Raw genomic sequence first — 11,097 nt, forward strand, 5'->3', positions numbered from 1 at the left:
CCCGCTCGCCGGAGCCCGCCAGCGCCCAGCGCGTAAGCACGCACGCACGCACGTACGGAGCCCCTCACGCACGCAGCCCCGCGCATGCGCACAGCTCCCCTCACCCGCTGGCGGAGCGCGATGACGCCGCCGCGCGCTCCCCGGCCCCGCCTGGCTCGCGCCGCAACTTCCGCACCGGGCCCCTCCCCCCGCTATAAAAGCGGCGGCGGGCGGCGGGCGCCATTGTGCTGCGGAGCAGGTCGCGGCGGTGGCAGCGTGCGGGCCTGCAGCGCCGCTCCCCGCGCCTCTCTTGCCGCTTCTTTCTCTCTTTCCCCCTCCCCCTCTTTCTTCTCTTCTTCCTCCCCCTCCCCCCTCCGCCGCGGACATGCCGCGCGTCTATATCGGGCGCCTGAGCTACCACGTCCGGGAGAAGGACATCCAGCGCTTCTTCAGCGGCTATGGCCGCCTGCTCGAGGTCGACCTCAAAAACGGGTGAGCGCTGTCCCGCGGCCCATAGGCCGCTGCCGCCCGGCGGGCGCCCCTTCGCCCCCCTCCTCACCCTCGCCCGCCCCAGCCGTTGCCGCTCCCGGGGCCGGGCGGGCCGCGCCCGCCGCTCCCTTCTCTTCCCCCTCCCCCATGTTGTCGGCCGCTCCCGCCCGCGCTGCCGCGTGGCGCCCGGCTCAAGATGGCGGCGGCGCGGGGGGAGCGGGGGCGCTGCGGCGGGGCCGGCTGCTATTGTCCCGGCCCGGCCCGCGCGGCCCCCCTGCCCCGGGAGCCGCGGGCGGGCGGCTGACTGGGCCTTTCTCCTTCCCGCAGTTACGGCTTCGTGGAGTTCGAGGACTCCCGAGACGCCGACGATGCCGTTTACGAGCTGAACGGCAAGGACCTGTGCGGGGAACGCGTGATCGTGGAGCACGCCCGCGGCCCCCGCCGCGACAGGGACGGGTACAGCTACAGTAGTCGCAGTGAGTACGGGCCCATCGTTGTGCGTGGTTATTCGGCTGCTTCGGGCAAGGGGCAGGAGGAGGGGAGGCGGCTCGGCTGTGTTGGCAGGGCAGAGCCGGGGGTGATGGAGCGGCTGGGACCGAGTCCCGTGGGGCGGAGGGGGGACGGGGGTCGCTATCTCGGGGAGCACGGTGGCGGGGGATGCCGGGTGCATCGCTGGGAGCAAGCTGTCTGCTGACTTAGTGCTGCAGACGTTTTTTCCCGGCACCAGCGCTGCACTCGGATATCCCCTACGAAACTTAAGAGGGCGAATAGCGAAGTAATTCTGGCTGTAGATATATGGCCTTCTAAAAATGGTTTCTTGTTAATTAGAAACTATATGCTCCCCTAATGTAAGGGCTCCAGTGTTCTTGGGAGCATTTAGATGAAACAGTGATGTTGCATCGCTAATGTTAATGAGTAAATATTGTTGCATAATTGGGGTAGAAGCACTCAGCTGTGAACTTTCATGTGAATGTTTCAGTTGAATATATAGGAAGGGTGGGGGGAGGTTTTCAAGCAGGAATCTGTTGTACTAAGTGGGGGATATTGAAAATATTTCTGTGTTCAGCTAACTTGTAAAGCTTCTTGAGCTGAACTATATAGAATTTAACTGGCCTAGTACTGTAATTAAAAGTACTGAGGTGCCTCTTTCAGTAATCTCTAGAAGCTTGGTATTGGGGGGGTGGGTATCTGTCTTTTTAAAAAGAATCAAATGTATGTTGTTTAAAACTGTTGCATGTTCAATTCAAACTTTTTAACAAGTCCTTGATGTTTCAATTTAAAAGTGACCAGTGGGGCTGAGGCTGTGTCCACTGAGGCTAAGATGACTGCCTTTCCTGATTGGCCATGGCTTTTCCATACATTGTGTGACCCTTGCCCTATGACCCTTTGGCTGACCTTACCGGAAGCCATGACGACAGCAGCCTTTTGCCATTAGACGCAGGGTGATGGTGAGGATTCCAAGGGTTAGACAAAACTGGTTAAACTGAACTAGGTGACTGTTACCTTGCGTGTTTTGTGGCCAAACCACCACCAAAAACCTCATACTGTGATGTAAGTACTTAGTGTAACTAGTAAACGTTTTTGTAAAATGTAGAAATGCATGTAATCAGTTAAGTTTTATATTTTACAATGTTCTGTAAAATAAAACTTAGCAAGGTGAATCTAATAAGGAGCAGTCACTCTCTAACAGATCTTAGGAGTTCAGACTTGTAGGATTTTAGTCTGTTTGATTTGCCATTAATATAGATTATGGCAAAATTGCGAAGTTTATTGGAGGCTTAGAGAAATAAAGTCCTACTCCAGTAAATATAACTGTTTAACTAACTTTTTCAGAACATTTAGTTTTCTTCATGCTAGGAGACAATCTAACTTTATTTCTTTGTACAATAAAGGTGGGGGTGGTGGCGGATATAGCAGTCGGAGACAATCTGGAAGAGATAAATATGGACCGCCTGTTCGTACAGAGCACAGACTGATTGTTGAAAACCTTTCCAGTCGCTGTAGTTGGCAGGATTTGAAAGTATGTATTGATGTTCTATCATAGAGCCTGTTGTGACTAGCAGGAAGCACCAACTTCCTTTGATATCAATGTTCATTTTGATTTAGATAGAAGTAATTGAAGTATTTGTGCATGAATGTTTGCGTGCAATTAGTGCTTCTTGTGTTTGCTCAGACTTGTCTTAAGCTAATGTACTTGCAGAGCATGAGCATGTGGCATGGTTATATAATTCTTCATCTACTCCCTGAAGGATTTCATGAGGCAAGCTGGTGAGGTGACCTATGCAGATGCTCACAAAGAACGTACAAATGAAGGAGTGATTGAGTTCCGATCTTACTCAGACATGAAGCGTGCCCTGGAGAAACTGGATGGCACAGAGATAAACGGAAGGAAGATCAGGCTGGTTGAAGACAAGCCACGGTCAAGCCATAGGCGATCTTACTCTGGCAGCAGGTCGAGGTAACTTCTGGGACACGTCAGTCTCAGCATCAGGGCTACTTACACTGTTTAGGAAGAAGAGGATGCCTGAAAACGGAGCAGGAATTATTTTATGTAACACAGCAAAGTCAGTTTGGGGGGGTTTCCACACATGAAACATAAGATACAATTCATTGACAGTATATCACATCTAAGTGGATTAATAGTGTGTCTTGATGTGATCATACTTGTTTTTGAGGAGTTGTTTAGCAGCTTTTTTCTGTTAGATAGCATAGTGGCCACACCAGACAAAGAGTAGGGGGCAAATTGCATTTTAAATGTTTCTAGGTCACGATCTAGAAGACGGTCTAGAAGCAGAAGTCGTAGAAGTAGGAGCAGCCGCAGCAGGTCCCGTAGTGTCTCCAAAAGCCGTTCCCGGTAAGTGATACGTTGTTTTCTGTTAGTACAGGAATTGCTACTTCTTTACTGATAGATGTTTGCAACTGCTCTAAGTACACTTTGGTACATGCAGAATAAACTGTCTCTTCTTGAAAGGTCTAAATCCAGGTCACGAAGCAAAGACCGCTCACGCTCCAGATCTAAAAGCAGGAAGTCTAGATCAAAGAGCAAATCGAAACCCAAGTCTGACAGGGGTTCACGCTCTCACAGCAGATCCAAGGAGAAGTCTGAGAAGTCTCGGTCCAGATCCAGGTCCAGGTCTCGATCTCCCAAAGAAAATGGTAAAGGAGATGCTAAGTCTAAGTCCAGGTCAAGGAGTAGGTCTCGTTCCAATTCTCCGCAGCAGCAGCCATCTGCCAAGGCTCGTTCTGAGTCGCCACCCAAAAGAGCTGCATCGAGGTCCCGCTCCAGGTCTCGTTCAAAATCTCGCTCACGATCAAGATCTAGTTCAAGAGATTAAGACTAGAACTCTCCTCTTATGTTGCACACTATTACGGAACATTTTCCTACTTGTCAGGCCATTAGTGTTATGTTAGTACTTCAGAAGTTGGTTTTTTCTCTTGCAGGAGTGAATGGCCTAAGAACTAAGTAATGAGGCATAAAGGTTTAATTTGTATCCCAAATTTGAAAATACAAGATCGGATGGTGGTACAAAGCAGGAAGTGTCCCCCTTTTGTAGAAATTCAGCTAAAACATTGATTTTATAGCATTTCTGCAGGAGTAACTTTACTCTTAAGTGCAAAGTGGTTTTTATATTAAAAATAAACAATATAAACAGGCTTAAATCTGGGCTTTTTTGAAAGTATCGTTTTTTCCTATTTTTTTTCATGGTTTTAGAACTATGGGTATCATTAGCTTACTAGGTTACAGCTTGCTACCAAAGGCAGGATTGCCTTGCTGGGCAGGTCAGATAATTTTCTGGTTTATCTTAACTTCTGGAAGCAGGCTGCAAACTGTATAAACCGGTAACAATACTAGGGAGATTTTAGACCAGCAATAAACTCAAGTTGGAGCATTTGTGTTTATCTTAACTTGCCAAAAGAACATTCCCCCCCATACTGTGACTGTATTAAAGGTACTCTGGAACCTGTATCATACAGTATTGCTGAAAAATCCTACGTTTCAAACTTGAAAGAATGAAAGCTTTCTGACATTTTCTTGCTTGAATATCAAGTGTCACTGTTGTCGGACACTAACGTGTCTCCTGGGTGTGGTCCAAGTCACTAGTATGTTGTATGGTTTGTCAGCCTCTAAATACCTATTGGATATGAAAACTAGGTAAATAAAACTGTCTTCCCTCCCTTTTCACTCACTTATGTTAACATTTTACTTCAGACTAGGAGAACTATAATCCTATTGTGTGTAAGTCTGAACTTTATTGGAAATGTAATCTCTTTGAGCTAGAGTTCTAGTCTTAACAAAGGCTTTGCTACATCACAGTTGCCAATTCACTTAAATTGTGGAATAGGACTCATCCTAAAAAGTCCCCTTTATAGCTAAATTGATTTTTGTAACATGCAATAGCAAACATTAGAACTGCCTTGTACTCTTTATACAACGTGTAGTTTGACTTGTATAAAATTAAATTGGTGACTTAAACTCTTTGTGTTTGTTGCAGTGTAATGGGATTCTTTTTCTGCCTCTCGTGCTGGGGAAATCACAATTTATCCTACTTACCTCTTTTGCTGGAGTAATTTTGTTTTAGTAAGACACTTGGAGCTCTTGAAGTGCACTTGGTTTTGTGCTTGGGAGCAGCTGGCCAGCCAAGCGCTGTCTGGCCCAGTACATTGTCCTTTTCTGAGGGGTGAGTGGATGTGAAGCAGCACCTCTGGTACGGATTTTACACCCCTGCTCAGGTGAATTCGATCGGGCACAAGGACCACAGCAAGTGTATGTTCAAATGTGACTTGATGCCACAACTTTTCTCTCCTAGAATTGCTTTATGATCTAAGCAGTTCTCTTGAAAGTTAATACTCAGTTTCTTGCCATTTCCTTGTCATATCTAGAAAGCTTTGTGTCTTGCATATGAGTAGCAGTGTTAGTAAAAGCAGGGATCTCTGAAGAGTAGAGTTAATTTTGCCTGATGAGCTCACATTCCGAAAGGAACTGGAATGGAACATGGTTACATGATCTCTGTTGCAAGAAGGGGGGGAAGTGTTGCCTTTATGTTGTATATTTTCCTAGACTCTTTATATCTCAAGTGGGGAAAAGTGGCTGTATTAATGCTGCCAAGCTTCCCTGTGATTATTCATAAAACCAGAGTCCTACAGGCACTTCTGGCATGGCTTAAGTCCATGCTTCTGCAGGGTGAATTTAGTACTAAAGTTTTACACTCTGCACCTGGAAGGAGGTGATTTCTGTTTAGTTAATTTGTGATAAGTAATTTTTTTTTCACACTGAAGCTGTTCTAGTTAAGGTGTACTTTAGCATAATGACTAGAAAAATCAGATGCTGTGATCACTGCAGGTAAGACCTCAGCACTGAGTTTCAAATGAGTACTGGGGACTCTACAGTAAAGACTCTGCAAGAATAGTTTAATGCAGGTTTACAGCCAAAAACTACACTTGGGGAAATATTTACCTCCCTTTAACTGTTGATACAAAAGCATTATATCCCTTTGACTTCATTTATGCTGGTCATGGGTAGGTCAGACCATGGAGAGCTGCTCTGTGATTGCCCTCCAGGGGTCTTCACTAACACGCTGTACTCCCGGAAATGAACTGAACTCCGAGATCAGTAGATTAAGAGGTATATACGCAAATTTTCAGTGTGTCTATATCTTTGCGGTAAGAAAACTTATGTTAACAGCTGCTTTTTTTCACATGCTTGTAGATACTAGTAACAACTTGTTTCTAAAACTGATTTCCAGTGTCAGCATGAAGAATGTCTTGGCCTTACAGTAACCGTTAGCACCCATCTTGGTTAACGATGCATAACGATGGCTTTTACTAAATATATTCTTAGCTTTCTGAAATGAGGTTGTTATGACAATGGTTATGTTTGAAATCATCTTTATTCATGAATTACAGGGAGGGCCTAGATTAGGTTTAACCAACTCGCCTGTACTCCTTCAAATACCGAAGATTTCTTTTTCTGTTACTGGAGCCTCGTGCGATGTCTCCCTTGCCTGCTGTGCAGAAGAGAAACGGCCCTTGACTCTGCAAATGAGGCAGGAATTGTTTGGCATGACTTGCATCCTTCTGGATTTGTTTCCTCTGGAAAGCCAGTCAGGTTTCGGTAGCACCAGTTACCGAGCCAGTGCAGGGAAGTGCAAGGTTTGTGATAACTCTGAAGAACCCACCAACAAGACCCAAACACCATAATCCCTCCAGCTCTGTCAGCACTGTTTTTTGTAGGAGTGGAAGACTATCAGTCTGGAACGTATTTGTGATCACAAGTGTGATTATTTCTGGGATCTCTTGTAGGTGTTACAAAAGCGTGGTTTGGATAAATGTCTTAAACTTCAAGGGAGAGTAGAAGACCGTAGAAGACTTGCATGCTTGCAGCTGTGGCATGTGTTTTGCGTTGGCCTGCAGTAGTAGCAATAGTTGATGGCAAAGCCATCTGGTGTTGCTCATGTCTCAGTTTTTAATCTAACTGCAGAGCCATCTTTTCATGGATGTGCTTTAGTATTAGGCATTCTTTTTTCCCTGGATTTAGTATAACCAATATAAATTTATTCTTAATAAAAAAGAGAAACATACCTTCTCATTAAATGCAGAGTGCAGGATTGACTTTAAATGTTAGTTTCCTATAGCAAATTGTGAAGGAGAAATCAATGCCATTAAAAAAAAAAATCTCAAACTTGAAATCTGGGTCTGTATTTGGGGCCTGTTCCTAGCTTTTTCCTGTATTTAAAAAAGTAATCTCTCTACAAGTTCTGTCCTTAAATCAATGACTTCCATGATGTAGAATACCTGCTTTAAGGTTAGATGTTGAAAACGCCTCTCCCCTTTAGTGTGTCTCACTTAAACCCTGGCAGATAGTAGGAAAGTGTTTCTGATTCATATCGGGGGGAAGTCAGTGCTCTTCATGAAGCCACCTATAACCTTGGAAGCAAATTGAAATCCTCCCACCGTTTCCCTTGGACAGCAGCGATGCTGGCTATCACACAAACGGAAATCTGCTATTCAACAAAGTTCATTTTTGCCGAGTTTCTGGGTGACCCATCACTTGTGTGCGTTGAACTTAATCTCCTTGACTACCTGCATCAAAAGGTCATGAGATGAGAGAGAATTCTATTTCCCAGCTCAAAAAGGTGTTTTCTTCCATGCTTTGGCTTCTGGCTTAGTGCTCCGATGGAGAAGAGAACAAATGCCAAATGCACCTCGTCTGGTGAGGAAGCAAGTGACAAAATGTGATTTATTCCCCATCTAGGTAGGTGCTTGGGTCCCAAAGTGGGAATGAGGTAGTGCTTGAGGGTTTGGGGACTGCACTGAGTATCTAGCTGGTAAGGAGGGTCATTTGATTGTCCCGAAAGTCAGTCATGGGGGCTGATGAATACTTCTTACCTTAGCCTTTACATCCACTACACGGGATTCTCAGAAACCGGTAACACTACTAGCCGAGTCCATGCAACTGGTTCTGCTTCAGCAAGTCCCTGTGGCACCCTGAAGAGGAATACAGTGTGCTTTAATAGGCAGACACGCAGGCCTGTTTCATACCAAGTGTTCAAAAATCTTAATAAAAGAGGAGCTGGATGAAGATGACTTAAAACATGCTGTTGCAAAACATACCCTCTGAAATGGCTATTTACATTACTGAGAGGAAACAGATATGCTATCTTAGCTTGCTGTAAGGAAGAGCACAACTTCTCTGTTTGATGTACACCAAAATAAGTAGCAATATCACTGTGCTTAGAGTGGAACTGTGAGTGGCTAGAATGGGTGGCACTCCTTTTTCCTACTATAACAGCATAGCTTTAGCATCCATTTACAAATGAGGGATTAACTCTGTCCCAAATGAGATTATAACCATCTCTGCATGAGCCATGGGGAGGGGCGTTTAAAAGATGATTGTGCTGGATTGTAAATCCACACATGGAATAATTTGAACTGTTTCCAATTCCTACTTAAATTTAGTTTGGGTTGGCATTGTCACATCCACAGAGCAAACGTAAGTCAAAGAACGAAAGCTGGGAAAGTAGGAGTTTGGCTCATGAGCCTGGAAATCCTGAAAATTTAGCTGAGCTGGTGTTTAGTATGTCCTTGGCAGATGATGCAAAATGCTGTGGTTATTTGAAAGAGACACAGTTCAGATGTTGATCAGATGGTAAAGTTCCTGTGACATAATTAGCAGATCTTTGCTTTGTTTCATGTGCACTTTGTAATGTCTATTTAATGTGAATAAGAATGCATTACTTTAAGAGGTGAGAAACAAAAGTAATACAAATAGTGCTTTGCGAAGTGGCCGCTATTAATGGTTCAAGAATTTTAACTATCTATTCTTGGAATCATAATGGTATCTGTTAACATCGTGATCAGCCCTTTTCCCCCATGTTTTGTTTTGTGGAAAGAATCAAATAGCAGAATGTGGGCTCTTAACTCTCAAAGCTTCTTCACTCATTACTATTTTTGCTAAATGTGTATGTAGATGATGGAGGGGAAGTTTTGGTTGTTTCTTGATCCAATAACAAAATGAAATAAACTGCTCTGAAGTGGCTCATAAACAATTACCCTTTTAGCTAGATCTGACCATGACATGTCTAAGTTGGTCGGATGAACACAGGTGTGCTCCTACATAAGAGGGAATGGATCACAGCAGTTGGCATGATCCAGACCACGGAAAAAGTAGTGGCAATGGGAAGCTGTCTGCAGCTAATACATGCTTTGGGATGTACTGTACAACGGTTTGCACTAATACTCAAGTTTTGAACATGATTCTGGGTGACTCTCTGACTTGAGGGCTACATCCTCTTTTCTCTTGTTCACAGAAAGTGACTTCTGCAGGGGGGGTCTACTTTAGAATATCTCAAACACTCATTTTTAAAAATCAGCATTTTTACTCATTTTAAAAGCAAATGCTTAAATTTTGTTCCAATGTTTTGCCTTTGGACAAGAACTGAGTATAGTGATTTCAGTCCAAAATACTGAAAATAGTGGAGGAAAACTGTTGGTGATGCCGGGGGGGTTGGAGGTGACTGGAAGATGCAGCCTGTGCTGTCATGTGGATGGAGTTGTGGGGGAACTGTTTGAGCAAATTTATTACTGGTGTGTGCAGCTCCTGGAGCAGGATTATCCTGTAAACATGAATAAGAAAAGTATGTGCTGTTAAGTCAGTAGGTGTAAATAGATCACTTCCGATCTGCCAGGTGTAATCACAACGTGCAGTTGCACCCAGGTGATCCGCTAGTCGAAGAGCAATGTTCCTCCTAGAAATGGGTGAAGCGCAGAATGCTTTCCCCTGCGCAGCATTTGTGTTCCTTGTTCTGCTCAGTGTCAGCATCCTTGCTCAGCACCAACTCGAGAGGAAAATAATACAGCAAACAGTCTCTCATCACCGTGGCCCAGCAGTGCTGCTGTACAATTAGCCTGGGGGCAATGGCAGGGTGCAAGAGCTGCCCTGGGGTGGCATCTCCTCTTCTGCTCAACTCTCTGGTACAAGCATGGCACTCAGTGTGTGGTAAGTGCTGAGAGTAACTGGAGAGATGGGAGAAAACACTTTGAAAGAGCCTATCCACTTACTTCATCTGTGTCTATTTGCTGATAATTAAGAATTAATGCTCTGTGAGCTGAAAGCGTAATCCCTCATTTGCCATAATTTAGATGTCAGCTATGTGTGTTTGACAACCCAGAGCAGAATTGGTTTGTAGTTCTCCGTACACAAAAGTCCCCTAGAGAGTGTGAAACTGAGGCACAGAATTGCAGTGACTTGCCCAGTGGGAATAGAAGCTACAAATGCCAGTTTGTACTTCAAACTTACTGCTGTTGCTTCATGTTTTGTAAGGTCTCTATCAGGCTTTTGGGTCAGATGAGCACAGGATGTGACTGCGGGTGAGGACAGGAGTGGCAGGCACAGCCACCTGCAGATGCTGCGAACCTGAGAATAGCAGAATACATGGGGATGAATCCTGGCCTAACGTGTCCCGGAGCATCTCTTGTTAAGTGCAGACCTGCTGCAGTCTGCACTAGTTAGGTCTAGTGGTATTAATGCCGCCGCAGAGTCAGATAAGCCATGTCAGAATAAAATAAGAGCATTACTAAGAGCTAAGTTTAAATAAAACTTAATAGAATCAGAGAGTCTATTCTCAAGTTGGCAGTGACACATAAGGATGATCGAGCCCAACTCCCTGCTCCTCGCAGGACTACCTAAAACTAAACCACACGACTGAGAGCATCATCCAGGCATGCCTTGAACTCTGACAGGCTCGGTGCTGTGACCACTTCCCTGGGGAATCGTTCCAGGGACCCACCACCCTCGCAGGGAAGAACCTTTTCCTAATGTCCCATCTGAACCTTCCCTGACGCAGCTTCGTTCCATTTCCTCGTGTCCTACCGCCGGTCACCAGAGAGAGGAGATGAGCACCTCCCCCTCCGCTGCCCTCCTCGAGGAAGTTGTAGACTGGGATGAGGGCACCCCTCAGCCTTCTCCTCTCCAGGCTGAACAAGCCAAGTGACCTCAGCCGCTCCTCCTAAGTCTTGCCCTCGAGACCTTTCACCATCCTGGTCGCCCTCCTCTGGACACCCTCTGGCAGTTCCCTGTGCTCAAGGTGGGGCTGTGCCCGTGCAGTGTGGAGTGGGACAGACACTTCCCTT

At 45.5% G+C, this 11,097-nt stretch overlaps 1 protein-coding gene across 3 annotated transcripts; it reads left to right on the forward strand.

The window, feature by feature from the left end:
- Positions 1–207: 207 nt before the first annotated feature.
- SRSF6 (serine and arginine rich splicing factor 6) lies at positions 208–7,086 on the forward strand. Of its 3 annotated transcripts, XM_074919992.1 has the most exons (9): positions 208–471; positions 796–902; positions 1,112–1,115; positions 1,460–1,495; positions 2,386–2,488; positions 2,718–2,920; positions 3,233–3,322; positions 3,440–3,496; positions 3,662–7,086. In XM_074919992.1, exons 1-9 carry the CDS (start codon positions 365–367, stop codon positions 3,801–3,803), a joined length of 849 nt encoding a protein of 282 aa, XP_074776093.1. In that variant the 5' UTR covers positions 208–364; the 3' UTR covers positions 3,804–7,086. The 3 variants fall into 3 exon arrangements, with proteins under 3 accessions (XP_074776093.1, XP_074776091.1, XP_074776092.1); XM_074919990.1 differs by lacking the exons at positions 1,112–1,115; positions 1,460–1,495 and having other exon boundaries at positions 796–944; positions 2,361–2,488; positions 2,718–2,926; positions 3,440–7,072; XM_074919991.1 differs by lacking the exons at positions 1,112–1,115; positions 1,460–1,495 and having other exon boundaries at positions 796–941; positions 2,361–2,488; positions 2,718–2,926; positions 3,440–7,072.
- Positions 7,087–11,097: the final 4,011 nt, after the last annotated feature.

Source organism: Athene noctua, chromosome 16 (assembly GCF_965140245.1).
Source record: "Athene noctua chromosome 16, bAthNoc1.hap1.1, whole genome shotgun sequence".
In the NCBI taxonomy this organism is placed as follows: Eukaryota; Metazoa; Chordata; class Aves; order Strigiformes; family Strigidae; genus Athene; species Athene noctua.

Bases quoted from the DNA above. Each gene is read 5' to 3' on its own strand.
- SRSF6 (XM_074919990.1), top strand. From the start codon at position 365: ATGCCGCGCGTCTATATCGGGCGCCTGAGCTACCACGTCCGGGAGAAG. The intron at 945-2,360 runs GTGAGTACGGGC...TGTACAATAAAG, and splicing joins GTACAGCTACAGTAGTCGCA to GTGGGGGTGGTGGCGGATAT. The intron at 2,927-3,232 runs GTAACTTCTGGG...AAATGTTTCTAG, and splicing joins TACTCTGGCAGCAGGTCGAG to GTCACGATCTAGAAGACGGT.